This window comes from Amphiura filiformis, chromosome 16, assembly GCF_039555335.1.
Source record: "Amphiura filiformis chromosome 16, Afil_fr2py, whole genome shotgun sequence".
In the NCBI taxonomy this organism is placed as follows: domain Eukaryota; kingdom Metazoa; phylum Echinodermata; class Ophiuroidea; order Amphilepidida; family Amphiuridae; genus Amphiura; species Amphiura filiformis.
Genome location: NC_092643.1, coordinates 17555868 through 17574966, shown reverse-complemented (window position 1 = coordinate 17574966; position 19099 = coordinate 17555868). Strand labels below are relative to the sequence as shown.

Below are 19099 nucleotides of genomic sequence, written 5' to 3'. Positions count from 1 at the left end.
TTTTACAGGAAAATTGTCAAAAAACACCCTTTCGCAAAACAAATTTTCATGAAATGGAGGGCCATCAATAAACCAAAATGGCTGAAACTGCACCTGAGTATAAAATAAATGGTGAAAATGCACCCTGATTCTGCCGCACATCTGTGTACCGCATTTTGATTAAGATATCCCCCCCCCCACCCCTGATTCCATACCAGGTTTAAGATGCATCCATATTTATCCCTTTCCTCTAATACATATACAATATCTGCATAAATGTCTTTCAAGCCATTTTAATAGCTCTTATCTTTTCTTAGTGCTAAAAAGTAGTGGGGTGTTGGGGTGAAGGTTACTATTAACAGAAACAGATATGAAGATTGAGGCAGAACTTTTTGAATGACCCTTGTATATACAGACATTGTGTTCTTTGCTCATAAGTCACTATCCAAAACCTATTTCTGTGAGATTAGCTCGATAAGTGTTATGATTATGCTAACAGATTATCACTAAAATAACATCAAAATGTATACCCAAATGGAAGGCCCTATCAGGTGAAGCGATCACTGGGATGATGCAGAGGCAGAACTTATTGAATGACCCTTGTATATACAGACATGTGTACTTTCCTCATAAGTCACTATCCAAAACCTTTTTCTAAGAAATCTGGTAGACTATTGAATGATGGATGGACATACAAGCTGTCATGGAAAGGAAATACTTAATCTGCTTGTAGCGGGCATTCACCCTGTGACCCAAGACTCATATAGTACTGGTGGAACCCCTGGGCTCAGCTGGCTAGTCAATATCATAGCTGCAGACCCTGACCATAAATCAAGCATTATGTTTGATGTGATCAAGCAAAATCAGTTGGAACTCGGAAATATTAAATGTTCAGTTTCTTTAATAACCCTAACAGGACTGTATACTACAAAATACTACTTGATATATGCGCTGTTCGTGCGTGCAGCGTGCATCCCACGTGGTGTTAGGCACTGTTTCGCTGGCCAGCAAAGCCCAAGACCCGTGGCAAAGTGTCGCCGACTGAGTGCTTGGCATGCGAGGGGTCTCGGGTTCAAATCCCACCCAGAGCAAACAACTTCTTTCTTTGTTTTCTCTCTTTATTCCTTCCTTCTTTCCCTTCGCCAAAAAGCCCTTGGGCGGTTAGGGTTAGGGATAATAAAAAGTATTTACAAAGCTGCATTTTGCAAAAAAAAATCCCATTGAAGTTGAACAACCAGGTCCAAAACAACAGGAAACAAAAGGAAATATTTCCTTTGTTGGCTTTATCTCAAAATCAATACTTCCGAGTTCTGACTGATTTGGCTTGATCACACATATGTGACATGATCAAGAGGAATGAGTCGGATGTCGCTAATACTGTTTTTGAGATATTGGCAAAACTTGACTTAACCAGATGTCAGATTTTGATGAGGTTTGCATCAAAATGTAGCATTCATAAACTGCCAGAAAATGATGTGAAAAACTTGAAAATTGCCGACATGTGACTCATTCCCCTTATCATGTCAGATATGTCAAAGGTTCCTAGTATGTATGTTGAAAAACAGGTTGACTTTGTTGAATTTGAAACAAGGTTAGCTATGTCGATTATGAAATAAGGTTAGCTAGTGGATAGACCAAGGTAATTATAAGGGTTAAACAGGAAGCCCCACTTGGCCAGTTCTCCACAGAAGAACTGACTTTACACCTGTTACTTTGATGACAGACAGAACAGAATTTACATGGATACATAACGGTCTTCTTCTTTAAGGTTTGATTGGACATACCGAAGCTTTATATTTAATTAACAAGGCGAACCTCATTTTGACACAGTGGTGTAGATGGGGGGGCAGAAGAAAAATATGCAACAAAATTGGATGCCCCTTACAATCAGTGAGCTAATACATGCATTGTAGGTGCTGGAATGAAGAGCAATTTTCTTCATTTTACCTCATTTGTTTGGCTCGAAATTAAAAGGATGAGTGGCCACTTCTGTGTTTGGACTGTCAGCCCATTCACTCATCCTGAATTACTTGCTTTAGTCATGTGTAAGAAATGTAGAGTGTATAAATGTACTGTTATTTTGTTACTTTTGTATTTTGCAAGTAATTCAAATAAATATTATTATTATAATGTAATCAGTGAAAACTAACATTTAAAATAGGCAGTGGCGTAGCTGCAGGAGGGGGGGGGGCAATTCCTGGCAAAAATGCCTTTTTGTGCCCCCGCCCCCTAGCGCAAGGAAAAAAGAGGAAACAGGAGAGAGAGAGGAAACAAGGGAGGAGGAGGAGGGGGGAATGGTACTATTATATATCAAAATGTGTTGCCTATAATCCTATAAGGGGCGGCAAGATTTTTGTTTGGTGGATTTGGACCCCTGCCCCATACAGGCTTGCCCCCCCCTGGAAAAAATCCCAGCTACGCTACTGTAAATAGGGATTTATTTATGCAAATCACATTAATTGCTTTAATGATTATTTCTTGCTTGCTCTTTGTACTCCATATTACAGGATTTTGCCAATCGTACCCTAGGTGTAATGGCCTGGATCATTCCATTCTTTGTTTGTTGTTCTACATTTGGTGCCGCTAATGGTACACTTTTTGCAGCGGGCAGGTAAGTTACTATTGATGAAAGTGGGAAAAATATAGAATGCTGGCTGAAGAAAAAAATAACTAGTGTCACATTATGTTGATGTAAGAGATACAATCAAGTACAAATAACTGTATTATAGAGATAGGAAAAAGGAAATAGGACATAGGAAAAAGCACAAGTAATTTGTTACGGCTATGAAAAAGGCCTATGACCGAAAGCTCGCCAAACTTTGTATATTTTACGGCAGTTTCATACTTTTTACCTCTGTATTATAGATTGCCAAACAAGAGAGTTGACTCATTCCCTAGTGAATGTGTTACTTGTGTGTTGTGTGTACAATGTAGGTTTCTATTCTCATCTTCTCTTATACTTTATGTTGCAAGTAGATAGAGAGGGCCATCTTTATTTCTTTCGACAGGAAAGCATCAAATGAAACGTAGTTCTTCAACATCCTACCTGTTGTCAATGAAGCAAGCCTCAGTGACAATTGAGATTGGATTAATAATCTCCTCTCTTTCACCCAGAGGCTGATGGTAAAATTGCAGCGTGATTTATTTGGTGTTGCCATCTTTACGTGATTTATTGGGTGTTGCCTTCTTTTCCTTGTTCTTTATCTTCAATAAGTGCCAGCATAAATAGGCTTTTAAATAATATATTTGTGTGAATCAGTCATTTATTGCTGCTTTGTGTTGCTGTTTTACACCAGATTAAAGCATTCTTTATTCCCATTTTTAAATGTTGGGTTATATAGAGGGTATACAACCTATGTTTTCAGGACCTATATATAACCCAACATTTAAATGTTTTAAAGCATTATACACACATTTTGGTTTTTGTTAAAACGTTTTAAAAACAGTGGTGTTTGCTGGGTCCTCCTACAAGCAAGACTGATCAGTGGCAGAGCAGTTTAGGGTTGTGGCAGCCAGGGCAAGGATACAAAATGGTGGTGCCCCAAATGGAAATGATTATTTATTGACCCAATTTTTTTTGCCTAGAGTGCTCAAGAATCTAAAAAGTTGGTGGGGCGGTAGTGATCGAAAATTGTCAACAATTATTTAAACCTTTTAAACACCATTTAAACACAGATAGCGAATATGTTGACACCGTACGATAGCGCCGGCCCAACGTGCAATTGTTATACTGGGTGTAAATGGCTATTTTATTTTTTAATTGAGTTCGGGTTTTTTTAAACATCACCAATTTGGTGCCCCTAATGTGACACCCAGGGCATGTGCCTCCCCTTGCTCCTCCCGGGGTTCCTCCCCCTCCTCGCTGCGCCTTGAGACTGATCGAGTCAAAAATTCAATGCAAAAGGTTTAAATTTGGGTTAATCAGTCAAACATTCATTCAGCGAGAACTAAATCAAACAAATATTGCCTTACAATGCCTCTGGCAATGCCCATTCTACCAAAGATTTTGATCACTTGGAACTTGGGACAAGTGGATGAGCAACAGGCGTGGGGGAAAAGTGGTAAATTATGTGCATTGTATGAAACTTTGCGGAGTTTTTGCACGTTTTTGCATTCCCTTCAATGTTTGCAAAACATAATACCATTTAACTCGATATCAGTAAACCAGCTGCTGCATACTTAACATAACATAACATAACAGAAAACTTTTGGTGCGCTGTTCCTTATGACAAGCTCGTAGCGCTTACAAAGTAAAAATAAAAACATCTTAAAGTACACAAACAAAAGCCTTAAATAAATAATATTATAGAGTACAAACCTTAAATTTACATAATACAAGGCATAAAATAACACAGGTCAACTAAGGAAATCAACGGAAACATATCATGGAAAAAGATAGGTCTTAATCGACTTTTTAAAACTTGCGATAGAAGAGGATTGTCTTATAGTGATGGGAAGTTTATTCCATTCCTGTGAAGCACATAGAGTAAATGTCCTGTCGCCTGCTCTAAGGTGAGCCTTGGGGTAATCCAAACGAAGAAAATCATTGACGGATCTGAGATTACGGGTTGGATGATAAATATGGAGACAAGTGTTCAGATAATCTGGTGCTAAGTGGTTTAGAGTCTTGTAGACGTAGAGAAGCAGTTTGTAAATAATACGCTGTTGGACAGGAAGCCAATGAAGAGCAGATAACAGTGGTGCAGCTAGGTACAAAAATTTAAATTAAATGGATTGAAATTTTCTTTTTAAAGAAACCCAAAGATTTTATTTTCTGATTAACATTTTACAGAGATTGTGATTTTATGAAATTGTAGGCAATTTTTTAATCGTTAAAGGTAGGCACCTGCATGCATTTTATTTGCCAGTTTTGATTCGTTTTTGCATTCTGATTAACATTTTTAATCGTTAAAGGTAGGCACCTGCGTGCATTTTATGCAAGTTTGCCACAGTTTTCATTCACTTTTGCATTCTGATTAACATTTTTTAATCGTTAACCAGGTGTGTATTTTTATCGACCTACAAAAGTATATCTGTGATATTTGAATTCTTCTACACACTCGGTGTGAAATGATCAATGCAATTTTTATCAAAGCTCACTACCATTCGCAAGATGCTGTGAACTATGAACTTGCAACAGTTTAAAATAATTGCTAACCTTATGGGGTAAAATTTGTTGCAAACCGCTAAATTCCTGTTTAGGGGAATTTTTTGCTAAAAAAGGTAAATCCTGTTTAGGGTATGTTTTGAAAATCTCTGATCAAGCATGTGTACACTATGAAACTTAAGTGACCCCCTGAGAATTTTTTGTTGCCAGAAATAGACACTGATCATGACTCTACATGATTAAGTTATAGGTACATATGAGTATGGGCTCTCTGTCAAATTCTATTTTGTCGTCTTGTCGTCCTTGGAATCATCACGGGGTAGTTGGCGGTGGGGCTTTCAGCATTGCTGGTTCTAAACTTTGGAACAACTTGCCATCATCCATACGGTCATGTCCCACTGTCAGCAGGTTCACAGAGCCATCTAAAGACTCATTTGTTCACCTTAAGACGAGGTCTTGTTGGTCGAAGCAACCTAAAAATCGATTTTTTTTTTTTTTTTCAATATATTATTGAAAACTAACAGCTTGATGTTTTGCATAAGTTAGTTCTACAAATCGTATACTTTGCAAACTTGCTTAATTTATTGTTGTTAATGAGTTATGTACATTTTACAAAAGTGTTGTTGTTTCAGCCCTCTTTACAATGTAACTCAAGAACTGCAGCACCTATAAAAGTATATCTGTGATATTTTAATTCTTCTACACGCTCGCTATGAATTAAGCAATGCAGTTTTTGCCAAAGCTCACTACCATTTGTAAGATGCTGTGAATTACCAAATCACAACAGTTTAAAATAATTAATAACCTTAAAAAAATAATTTGTTGTAGTTTTCCTCTTTTCGTTTTGTGTAAAATGCTATAATCATGTTCTTTGAATTTGTAATTTAGCACTATATAAGTGCTGGTATTATTATTATTATTATTATTATTATTATTATTATTATTATTTTATGACATTGCCAACGATTAATGTTGACATTTTATCCAATAACTTACATCTGTTTATCACAACTACTTTGATCTAAAGGCCCTCAATTTAAGACTTACTGAGTTTACATATTAAAGTACCAGCGAGTATTTTGTGGCTCACTCATGTCTAGTTTGATGTGACTCAATCAAATTATATAAATAATGTTAACTTTGTATACCTTACCTGACAACCTCGCATAATAAATTACTCGCATAGTATATCGAGTACAAATCAGTAAGCCTTAAATTGAGGGCGCCCTAGAAAAAAGTGGTCATCATGTATAAACGCTAAACGGCTGTGAACTGAAATCTTTCAGTTTTGTTATATTTATAAATTATATCACTTTTCATTTCAGAATTCCATTTGCAGCAGCAAGAGAAGGTCACATGTTACAGATTTTATCTTTTGTTCATGTTCAACGATTCACACCATTTGTGTCCGTCATCCTTACAGTAAGTACTTCTGTCAATTTTGTCCTCGGTGCTATTTGTCCTCTATATTGGGATATTTCATTTTGGTTAAAGGGGTTAAAATACATTTTAAAATGTCAGGTTATATAAAGGACATGAAAACATTTTAAACCAGATTATAGAAAAAAGAAACACTTCAGGAACATTGTTAAAATCTTGTCAAAATGTTATTGTAAAATATTTGTTGCAAACATTTTTCGCAAAATATTTTGTGAACACTTAAGTGTAACATCATGTTAGATAATTTTAAGTTTTCAAAAATGTTTTTGAATGTTATTAACATGTTTCAAAGCGATAGTCTTTATATAACCTGGCATTTAAACATTTTTTTGACAACCTTTGCTAACCTTTAGCGAATTTGCGTTTTACATTTGCTGGGTTAACAGGTTTAGCTCCAAACACTATTTGTTCAGTGTCGATTAAGTAGTAAAAAAATTTTTAATCCTTGTATTAAACTGATTGGTGTATAGATGAGTTGACCTCGATGTTTATCAACAAAGGCAAGGGACTGGTATATCTTTATGCTTGAGTGAACCCCATGCAACCACTACACTGATCAATAGTCTTATTGTGATGTGGCGGGAGTTTTAAAAACATGAGCCCTGAACAAAATATGATGCGCACGCATACTGACAGGCAAAAACAATGGAAATTGTGATGATGTGTGCATACTGCCAGGCATTGATGTCAGAAGTCAACTCATCTATACCAGCTACAAAATGTCAATTCAGTTATAATGCAATCCCAATAAATGCATTTGGCTGCTTTGTGCTCCAAGTAGACTTAATCAGTCAATGTATGTTTACTCTGTACATATTGTTATCATTTATCAATGAAAGAAATCATGTCTGTGTACATACAAGCTGATAAGTGTTACAGATTGGACATAATTACTTGTGTGAACAGACTGTTATCACATTAATTAATTACATATCATTACACAGATGTGTGTCCACAGGCTGTCCATTCACAAAATGTGACATAGTTGTGTTAATGCAGAATAATAGGGCTGATTTTAACAGAGATACTCTGTGATTTTATTTTATAAAAAATGCATGGATCCCATTTTCACCAAAACTTAACGTAGTTACGAGGCCCGTACGCAGGGGGGTGCGGAGGTGCGACCGCACCTCCCAAATTTGCAAAAGTATCAGGTTTTTACGGTTTTTTGGTCGAAAAGGGTCCAAATTTGGGGGGAAAAGGCCACTTTTCACAAAATTGCCCCCCCCCCTTGGAAAAAAGTCCACTTTTTCAAAATCAGCACCCCCCCCCCCAACAAAATCCTGTGTACGACCCTGGTTGTTACAGCTGCTGATTTGCACCAATATTTTAAACCTATAGAACTAGTAAGAATTTCATTGGAATGAACACAGCTGGGGAACACCGTATGATGCCTGCATGATGCGGAAGTGAATCCTACTCATTCCTGATACAGAGGATGATTTAAGGAAGCCCCATCATGCACTGTAAAAGTGTTATCACTAGAGTTTCAACTGCCACTTTACTTTTCAAATCCCATTGAATTCTGTGCAAAAGATGTTGTTTTAGAATTGTGTGTGTGTCATTATTACTTGGTCGATTTCAGAACAAAAGTGATGTATGCATGAAGGATAAATCACACCTTCTGTAGATAACATAAAATGTGAAATCGACCAACATTTTGAATGTTTTTTTATTGTAAATATATCTGTCCAAATTCACATTTAACCTATGCAGTGAGCGAGCAGTGGTGTCATGTTCACTCACGCACCCCTGCTAACCGCAAGTTGACCCCGTGGAGTGCTGGGCAGTGCTTAAATCATCCTCTGTTCCTGATAATTGGCTGTTATTTTTGATTGGTGTGATCAGTATTTTCTCCCTGCCCCCATTTTGTCCTTTGAAATACGATTGCATACTACGTACTTTGTTCATTCATACAGGGTGTCCCTGAAAGAACTGTATCATCAGAAACTTAATTTGTTTTAATGCCACAACTTAACATAATTAAATAAGTAGTGTGGTTGAGGAATAAATCAGTTATCATTTTTGAAAACACACCGTTCGTGAAATATAAGAATTTTACGAAACTCCCTCATTTTCAAACCTTTCCACCGATTCAAATATCAATTGATGATCTGTATTCGGAATGCTAATCACTGCGCATCATCAGCGCATGTGGCGTCTATTGTCATTAATAGATATTTGACTCTGTAGAATGGGCTGAAAATTCTTTTATCTCAAAAATGGGGCGGTCAATCGTCAAAATTCAAAAAGTCCTCAACCATGAATGTTTGGTTTATGCATTAAAATACACACAAAAATAAGTTTCTGACGATACAGTTCTTTCAGGGACACCCTGTATGATTATAAATTGGATGTTCTCCACAATTATGTTAATTAGTTTTACAAATCAGTTTATTGGCTTCACCAGCTGTGCTATAATCACCTTGAACTTTATTAAAGTCTGTCTTTTGAAGACTGAAATTATAATAATATTGTGGTTTGCTAAATTGGACCCAATACAGTTAGTTTGACCAGCAGTGATAAAATTGCATATTGGGGTTAAAACCAAATGATGCATAAAAGATTATGAAAGAGACTGTAAAACTAGTTATTTACATAAGCAGTATAGTTTCTTCCCAATATTCCAAATTAAATGCTTATCAATAAATTTATTTTAACAGTATTTAATGGTGTAACTCATTTGCAAAATTTAATTTGCAAATAATATCAGGTGTGCAGGGTAGTCTTTGTACATTGTAGTAGTGTTTTGGCACTATATTTTGCCTATATATCGATTTATTTCCCTATTTTCTTTCCCTGGTGCCATAAGGCGACGAAAAAAAGAAACCCTGTTCTAGGAGCGGACGGATGTTAAGTTGGGTCGGTCAGTCAGCCTTTTTTTTTTTGTTAATGTCCCTAAAATTCACCAAAATCTGTAAAGAATTTGCAATCTGAGAAAATACAAACAAAAAAATTTGTTCCTTAAACTTCTGAAATTTGGGTCGGCATTCATTTGTACAGGAAATTTTTTTCCCAATTTGTTCAAAATCTGGGTCGGTCGGGCCCGTAGAACAGGGTTTACTTTTTTCGTCGCCTAAGTGAGGTTAGATCTGTGAAGATAACAATAAACAAAATTAGAATTTGTTCCACTGCAGTTGAAGTTGAAAGGATAAAGATCGATGTGGGGTTTTATATTGAGCTGTTTTTCAATATATTTAATTGTATGTTCTTCTTTTCCCCCTTTGCAGTCCAGCATGGCCATTCTGATGTTGTTACCAGGTGATTTTGATTCATTAGTGAATTACTTCAGCTTTGCTGCATGGGTGTTCTATGGTGGCACGGTTCTCTCTCTTCTCGTCTTGAGATTCACACGCCCAGATTTGGAAAGACCTTTCAAGGTAGGTTCTCAGTTTGATCACTGAACTTACATGGATATTATATTGATATTTTCATTCAAATTTAAATCTCTTAGTTAGAACACCTGTTAGGACCATTCCAGTGATAAGAAAATACTTTTTTTGATAATGGACCATTCACAAACACTTGTTAGGGGGCCTGATGCAAAAGGGGGCCCTGAATTTTTTGACCCCTAAGGGGGGGGCGCTGAAAAAAATGACCACAAATTTTCCTGGGAAAATTGAGTTTATATGCTTTTCTATGGGGTTGACCCATAATTTTCATGTCAAAAAGGAGGGCCCTGAAATTTTTGAGATCTGAAAAGGGGGCCCCGAAAAAGTGTTGCGATGAATTTTTGTTTGCATCAGGCCCCCAAACAAATGTTTGTGAACGGTCCCTAAAATCAAATTTTCAAAATAAACAATTAAAACTTTGTCTCCAGGACTTTTTATACATAGGTAGAGTGTGACCTTACAGTTACGGTACTTTTCTTTGAGGCATGAGGTCCTGGTTTCAATTCTTGGCAGTGGAAAATTGGTGCGAGGTATAAATAGGAGGGAAAAAAAGTTTAATTTGCAACATCTGTAGATAAAATTCGAACTTTCAGCTTTTCCTATAGTACATTATTCGGTAAAAGTGCCATGGAAGTACTCCAAAATTAACATAAAAAATTTATGAGCAAACTCTTAGCCTTAATACCGAATATTTTAGCGGTCTATCGCGTAATCGCGAAGGCCAACAACAGTCTGTCGCATATGCACAGAGACTTTGACTTTTGATACATGGTCTGTTAGTAGTCAGTAGTTGAGTGTCTCTAGGGGACGACCAAATCAACAAATTACAACATTGAACAGGGGTATGGGGGCACATTTGAAGTACCCAAGTCAAAGTTTTTCAACAATTTTGACCGGAATTGTAGACGAAATGTAACTATATATTAAGCCTGTGTATGATGTATGTATTAAATTAACACATAGTATGTTTATATCTTTGTATGCAGGTGCCAATTATTTGCCCTATTATCTTTGTGTTAGCCTCCATCTATCTAATCATTGCACCCATCATAGAGGAGCCTAGCTTTGCATTCTTCTATGCGGGTCTATTCATCTTATCTGGGCTCATATTCTACTTCCCATTTGTACATTTCAAGATTCATCTCAAATGCATGGGTAAGTATGCTTCTAAATTTTTTTGGTCTTTTGGGAAAAATAATATGAAAAGTCAACATTTTCGAATGATCGTCGGGTTTTCCTCCCAGCTACATACACTTTAAAGCCATATTATAACATTTGCTGAGGAGACCGCCCTCAATATTTTTCAAAATTCTGTTTTTTACATGATTATATTGTACTTTATTAAACTAACATACCCTGCAAAATTCAAGACTGTGGGTGCTGTAGTTTGGTCAAAATCCGAGATTTTGAATAAAATGCAGGAACCGTCGTTTATTATTACGATGGAAATATTAGTCAAATGCGTACACGAACACAGTACGTACATGGTGTGCGGGACGGATATACATATCAAAGGATAGTACAGTAACACAACCGACGGAGTGATACACATTGGCGACATCGGCACTGGTAGTAAATTCCAATTGTCTTTGCTTTACCTCAGTTGTTTGGCTCAAAATTAAAAGGGGGCATATCTGATAATAAAAGCTGACATTTTATGGCAAAGAAAACTAATCTATTTTGTATGGAAATGTTATAATATGGCTTTAAGTAAATATCATGAGATTTATCAATTTTACTTCAAGGACTGTTAAATATCAAAAATATCAATTTTTAACCATTTGTCTTAAAATTTGTATAATATCACAAATTTCATAAAATTATTTGATATCAGAAGGACGTTCTTCGTATTCAGAATGCAATTCGATATGTCTGATGTGCTCTCAGGCCCCACAAAAAATACTGTGTAAAGGTGGGTGACCGACCCCTTTAAAGAAAAAAAAGAATATATTGGGAAGTGCGGTCAAATAGGTATAAATGTTATGTTGAAAAGTTGAAAATGGTTGACAGTCATAGGCATGGACCTGTTGAGAACACCTCAGAGAGTGCAGGTCATGGTTTCATGATCACGTTTCTTCACCTTTCTTGAGGAATAGTAATGAGCTGATGACGTAGGTAGCTTTTGAGTTAGCCTGATTTTGGCCTTATCTGATCTGACTTTGGAATCTGTAAAAATCTGTCTCTTCTGATTTGTCTAACTGATTAAATTTAGTGCAGAAAATCTGTACATAACATTTACCACCAAAGAGGTAATTGTCTCATGAAATAATCAGCAAGTATGCTTCAAAATTGGCAATACATTTATTGAGAACTCAATCAGAGTCCACATTCTAAACTTATTGTAAAAAAATGCAAATTTTTATCAATATGTGTAACTGTATTCCTGTTATTTTCTTTCTATTTCCTCTAGATCCTGTGACGTTATTCCTTCAGAAACTGTTCAAGGTTGCACCGACAGCAGGCTACAAGGCTTCTTCAGACTAGTCATTACTTCACATCACCAATGGGTACCGGTACCAGGTTCCATCTTCATCGGAGTACCATAATAAGCCTGAGAGCAAGCTGCAATATAACTTCAGCCCTTTTTCAGTAATACACCGATCATTATAGGAAGTTGTTGAAATAGTTTTCATTCATATGGAGTAGCTAGCTATAGGTTGCACCAATTTGATGGAAAACTATTATGTCATTCAAGTTGTTGGTTTATAATGTGTACATCAAAACGATGCACTTGTCCGCTGCTGCATGTGTCGCATTTCACAGAATAGCAGACTAAGTGGAGGTCACTTCAAATCATCCCTCAAGTCAATTGGTTATAAGGAATGTTCTCTGTATTCCTAAACCATGTGACTTGGGGATGATTTGAAGTGACCCCACATGAGATGGTATTTATTTTTAGCTATTACATGTATGTAAAAAGGGACACATGAAGCAGCCAACAAGTGCATCATTTTGATATGGATGTACACATGTTTATTTAACCATAATGGTCCATTTAAGCCATGACAATCACAATACTGTTGATTAAGCTTTGAAATGCTGAACATTGGTGTTATGAAATTAAGAAAAGCATATTTTTGTGTTTTCTATTTATCCCAGCAAGCACAAAACATTTTACAGAAAACGTTCAGATGTTGGATTATGAAAAGGGTATATCGTGAACAATTTAATGATTTTCAAAAACATTTTTGAAAACTTGCTGCTAAGCATTCTAACCTAATGTTAAGTGTTGACCAAATTTGTAAAAATATTTGTCAAAAAATAATTAAAATAACATTTTGACAACAGTTTACAAAATGTTATTGTATTATTTTTTCATATAATACGTTTTCAAAAAAGTTTACATGACCTTTATATAACCCACATTTATATGGGAATAAAATGTTTTGACCAAAAACTGAAAAGACATTTATAATACATTCATGACATTTAAAAAAAAATATGATGTGATGTTCTATTTTGCTTATATCAACATTCCCAACACATCATGCATGTAATTGTCAACAGCAGTTGTTTACAGTAATATGGTAATTTGTGCACACCATGTACCATAATGATATGAGTGATATGCATGGATACCTTATCTGTATCAATTCAATCTAAAATTGTGTTGATATTCATGTGGGAGATGAAGTTCGTAAGTGAACAGTTTTCATAATTAATATGTAAATTCCCACCTGTAGGCTATACTTGATGGTTTTTTTTTAAATATTTCATAATGACAAAATTTTCATTTGCTTGGTGATGACTATTGAGATGGTGCAGACACTACCATTGCAGGATAATTGTTTTATGAATATTGCTTAATTTTCTTTTAATTTAATTAAGTACCAGTATTGTTATTTATTTTATTTTAAAAGTATACTAAATTCCCAGAAGAATTCATTTTGCATATTTTATATTAACCTTACACTCCCATTTTTATTTGGAGAAAGAATAATTTTGTGTATTTTATTTATTTTATTTTAACCTAAAAGGTTGTTAGTTTTAGTTTACCTTCATGGCACAGATTGTAATTTCATTGCAAAAACAGCAGAGCAACACTTAATAAACACTTGATAAACACTTGTTTGTACAGTGAATGTATAGGGGTGTTAATTTATAAACACTAAAATAACACTAAAACACTTTTTAAAATGTGAAGATGTTTATGTTTTTAACACAAGATAATGTTTAAAAGCACAATTTATCTGGTGTTTAAAAACAAACATCTTCATTTTTTTAAATGTGCTTTAGTGTTATTTTAGTGTATATGAATGAACACCCCTATAACTTTACTGTACAAACAAGTGTTTAGCAAGTGTTAAAGTGTAAAGTGTTGCTCTGCTGTTTTTGCAGTGTTGTGTTGTCATCGGGGTAGTTTTTAACCTTGAACGTAACAAGAGTGCCTAACAATGCAATGTAGCAATTTTATGATGCACAGTAATGCTCTTAACATCATATGAAGATACTCTCTTTCTTACATTGGCCAATTGAATTATTTCAATCTTTTTACAGATGATAGGAAACTATCTATGTGTAAATAGATTGAAAAATTAAAAAATAGATTGAAATTATTTGATTCAGTCAATAACGTTTTTTCCCGAACTCAATTGTTTTGATTGAATATTCAATCAGAAAATTTAAGAGAGTATTTAAAAGTAAACTCTAAATGGATACAATCGCAATTAAGTTTGATATGTTTCTATTTTAATCAGGGGGTGTATCCAGATTTGACAAACTGTGCAGTGAATTTTTCTCGTCCAAAATGGAGTGAAATTCACTCTCAAAAGAGTTCCATTTCTAAACAGTGATTTTGGATTGATCACTGTAGACAATCAACAAAAGAGTGTATTTTTCCAGGGACTGCCTTTTGAGGAGAGCGAGAGCAATCACTCTCCTTAAATCTGATATAGGAGAGTGATTTTTAGCTCTCCTTAGTTGACCGTTTTCTCCTTACTTTCTATTGCAAATGCTCTAAACAGCTCTCCTTGAAGGCCCCAGAATAGCTATTTTATGCTCTTCTTCAAATTTCAAAAGACTGTCCCTGATTTTTCACTCATTTACAATTAAAGAGCAGTTTCAGAATAAATGATCAAACAAGTGTAAAGGTGTAAGGATATTTCTCGGGAAGTACATGTAAGAGAGTGATGGCAACCATTCAATCATGTTTGAGGCAATTAGATTATTTTTTGTGTATTTTTTATGTTTCATGGATGTTGTATAGTGTACGTATGTATGGTGAATCATGGTATTGTGGTAGATATAGTTTGTGTCACTCATTGGGATGTTCCAGATGAAATCTATACCCCCTCTGGAATGTACACCAGACCTTAATCTTCCACACAGGGAGTGTGAATTACAAATGGGTGACTCCATTTAACATATATACACCATAGATGGGTGTATGGATTTCAACTATAATAGCCCATTGCATTTTCAAAATAAGGCAACGTTTTCTCATATCGTTGTTGGGCAGGAAAAACCTATGTGCTTTTGGCCCTCGAACATGTTTAAAACAAAACTGCCAACAGGTTATCTAGGTTTTGCTTTAAACATGTTCAGGGGCCAATTACACAAAGGAGGTTTTTCCTGCCCAACGATATGATATTTTGTGATATCTCACACAACCTCTTTAAATGTGAGTTGTCTGTTTACAGACCCTATGATGAATATAGTCGGGATTATAAGGGTTCACTTTATTTGTAAGAGGTTGAGGTACTATAAACACTAGGATCTACAACATGTTCATCTATCAGGGCACAGTTCTTTAACCCCAATACATTTGTACATTCATTGAATGACCTTTGAATATTTGGGTACAAAAACTCATACACTGCAACTTGAGGTCCAATTTTGCACTATTTTGTTTAATTGAGGTTATTGAACTATGACATTGGGATGAGGACATTGTGGTCCATAGTGAAGTAACCCACCAGTTTGTGCTGAGACTACAGGGTATTTTTACAATGTAATAAACTGCACAGGGTTCACCTTTTCTATATATTTTTCTACAACTTCAGTTCAGTTTGTGACTGTATTTTGGTTAAAATTGTCCACTGTGAAATTATATGTGATGCGATCAACGGGAACACTTATAAATGTCGCTGGTGTTAATTGACCTTTTCGGTAAATCCCATAATTCCTTGCGGTTAGAGCTGAGATGTCATCATCTTGCCAACTTGCAATGCGCAGTAACAATATTTGCTAAATGATGTGCGCATCGGCGTGCCGTCAAATGATGACATCCCCCGCAAGGAATTACAGGATTAACAAAAAGGTCAATTGGCAAAACAGGTGCTCTTATTGTTTACAGCAGCTGATAAAGTGCCTACAACTTGGTAACAAGTTATATGTGTACATCCATATCAAAACGATGCGCTTGTCGGCTGCTACATGTGTCTTATTTCACATAATAGCTAGGAATAAATACCAGACTCATCTCAAGTGGAGTCACTTCAAATCATCCCCAAGTCACATGGTTAAGGAATGTTCTCTGTATTCCTAAACCATGTCACTTGAGGGTGATTTGAAGTGACCTCCACTTTAGATGTGTCTGGTATTTATTCCTATAGCTTTTTTTATGTGAAATAAGACACATGTTGCAGCCGACAAGTGCATCGTTTTGATATGGATGTACACATATTTCCATGTGGATTGCATCAAATGTAGCATATTTGAAGGGCTAGCAAGTGATGTAAAAAAATTGAAATAGAATATTTTTGACACTGGACCGATTTTCCTTTATGCAGCTGCTTCAACTTAAGAAAAAGAGTAAATGCTTTGTGGATGGTACCTAAATTGTCAAATTTTCTGTAAATTTTACACTTGCTGTGACATCTTTGTAACTGTAAAGTTTTATATGATATTGTTGAAGTGCATTGATAGTGTTCAAAATGCAAACATAAAGGCATGCTAGGTTTTATGCATTATGAAGAACATGCAAGTAGGGTACTTGGTACATTCCTTTTCATGATATTTGGATTGCACCTATAAATATATATTTTCAAATAGATTCAAATTATGATATCAAATTTTAATATGTCTACAATCATGACTTGTTATTGCTAAATCTTTACTAAATTAAATGTTGTCAATGAATTTTTCAATCTGTGATTTGTGTTAAATATCCTATATCGTCACCCTCGTAACCAAAGTGCCTAAGTCATTATTACATGTTTCTCATTTGCAATTTTGATTTTCTGAGTAATAAACCCATAATTAATAAAAAAATTCTAGCCACATTCTTTATTAACTTGTGGAATCAAAAGAGATGAATTCCACAAGTTAATGAAGAATGCGGCTGGAAATTTGATTAATTATGGGTTTATTACTCAGAAAAATAAAATTGCAAATGAGAAACATGTAATAATGACTTAGGCACTTTGGTTATGAGGGTGACGATATGCATGCATGTTTAGCTATCTTAGTGGCACACAAAAATGTTAAATTATATGGATCTGAATTATTGTTCAGATATTCAAAGTGGCATTTTGAAAAATGTCAGTGCACCTTTAACAGTGGCATAGCCAGGACTTTTTTAGAGGGGGGAGCATCTTTCAAGGGGGAAACATTTTGATGAAAATAATCCAAAATGGGCTAAAAAGTACAAAAAAGTTTATAAGCCTTATATATCAGGGCAGCCAGCATCCCACAAGGGGGCAAGACTTCTCACATGGAGGTAGCTTCCCCTTACCCTTGGCTATGCGACTGATCTTTATTTTATTCTGTAAGACATAATCTTTATAGATTCTTACACTATTTTCTTGCCTATGTACAGTCAATGCAATTAATGTTTTCAAGATTTATCCAGTAATATTTAGTATCTAGTAGTGCTGTCATCGACACAAAACGGGTGATGTTGACATTATGTTGACATTGGACAGATTCCTACATCATCAGTCGATTTTATATTACTGTCATCGAATGTTGACATTGGGCAGATTCCTACATGTCGGCAGATTTTATTATATTACTGTCGTCGAATGTTGACATTGGGCAGATTCCTACATGTCGGCAGATTTTATTATATTACTGTCGTTGAATGTTGACATTGGGCAGATTCCTACATGTCGGCAGATTTTATTATATTACTGTCGTCGAATGTTGACATTGGGCAGATTCCTACATGTCAGTAGATTTTACTATGGATGAGAATATTTGCAAAATCTGAAAGGCATTAGGTCATTGTATTTGTTCCTCAGATGTACAGTCTTCATCTACAAAAACTGTTCATATCATGCCTGTGACATCATCATGTCAACATTTGGATTTGGACTCCAAAGTGTCAACATCAGAAAAAGATCTCGATGCCAGCACTAGTATACAGACAATTCATCAGGGTTTTTACCTTTAAACTTGCTGTAATTTTAGCACAGTGTCTCAGGGTCCCAGAAACAGGGCCCAATATTTTACAAATGTGATGCGATCAAGCAAAATCAGTTGGAACTCGGAAATAATGATTTTGACATATAGCCAAACAAAGGAATTATTTCCTTTTGTCTCCTGTTGTTTTGCAAACTCCTTAATTACTCATATCTTTGGAACTAGTTGTTCAATTTAAATAGGGTTTTCTGCAAAATGCAGCTTTGTAAATGTTTTTAACTCTCATATAAGAAACTGAAAATTTATCATTTCCGAGTTCCAACTGATTTTGCTTGATCGCATCACAAATATTATAGAAGGTATCATTTATAGCTTTTGATGTCAAAGCTCTTATTTTTTGTGTAAGTTGCTATTTGTTTGGAGATCCACAAAAGAACAAGACCATTGGCATAATATATGTGATTTAAAAAAGACAATATACATTGGATCACCCCAATAATGACTTATGAAAACCATTTTGTTTGTTTTGATTACAGAAATAATTTTCAACCTTAATGTTCAGTTGTTAACATCATCAAAAAGTTTTATCAGTCCAATCTGATATTGATATAATATTGGATGGCTGAGCATGATACCATAACATATCGGATGAGTCATAAAAATATCGGACGAGCCAACGGCGAGTTCGATATTTGTATGACGAATCCGATATGTTAATGTATCATGCGAAATAAGCCATCCAATATTATCATTATTAGGTTTTCTTAACTCCTAATAACCCTGAAAACATAATAATGAAACAAACCGGATGTAAGTGTTGGGAGTCTTATAGGGGCATGTGCATGCATGGAAATAGTATCTACTATTTCCATGGTGC

At 35.3% G+C, this 19099-nt stretch overlaps 1 protein-coding gene across 1 annotated transcript in view; it reads left to right on the top strand.

Annotated features, from left to right (window-relative positions):
* LOC140135658 (b(0,+)-type amino acid transporter 1-like) overlaps positions 1-13618 on the top strand; it is a 71221-nt gene extending 57603 nt beyond the window's left edge. The window contains exons 9-13 of the mRNA XM_072157236.1: positions 2487-2590; positions 6412-6508; positions 9757-9906; positions 10905-11073; positions 12329-13618. Coding sequence (XP_072013337.1) covers positions 2487-2590; positions 6412-6508; positions 9757-9906; positions 10905-11073; positions 12329-12402 — 594 coding nt within the window. The 3' untranslated portion in view covers positions 12403-13618. The remainder of the gene's footprint in view (positions 1-2486; positions 2591-6411; positions 6509-9756; positions 9907-10904; positions 11074-12328) is intronic.
* The last annotated feature ends 5481 nt before the right edge of the window (positions 13619-19099 follow it).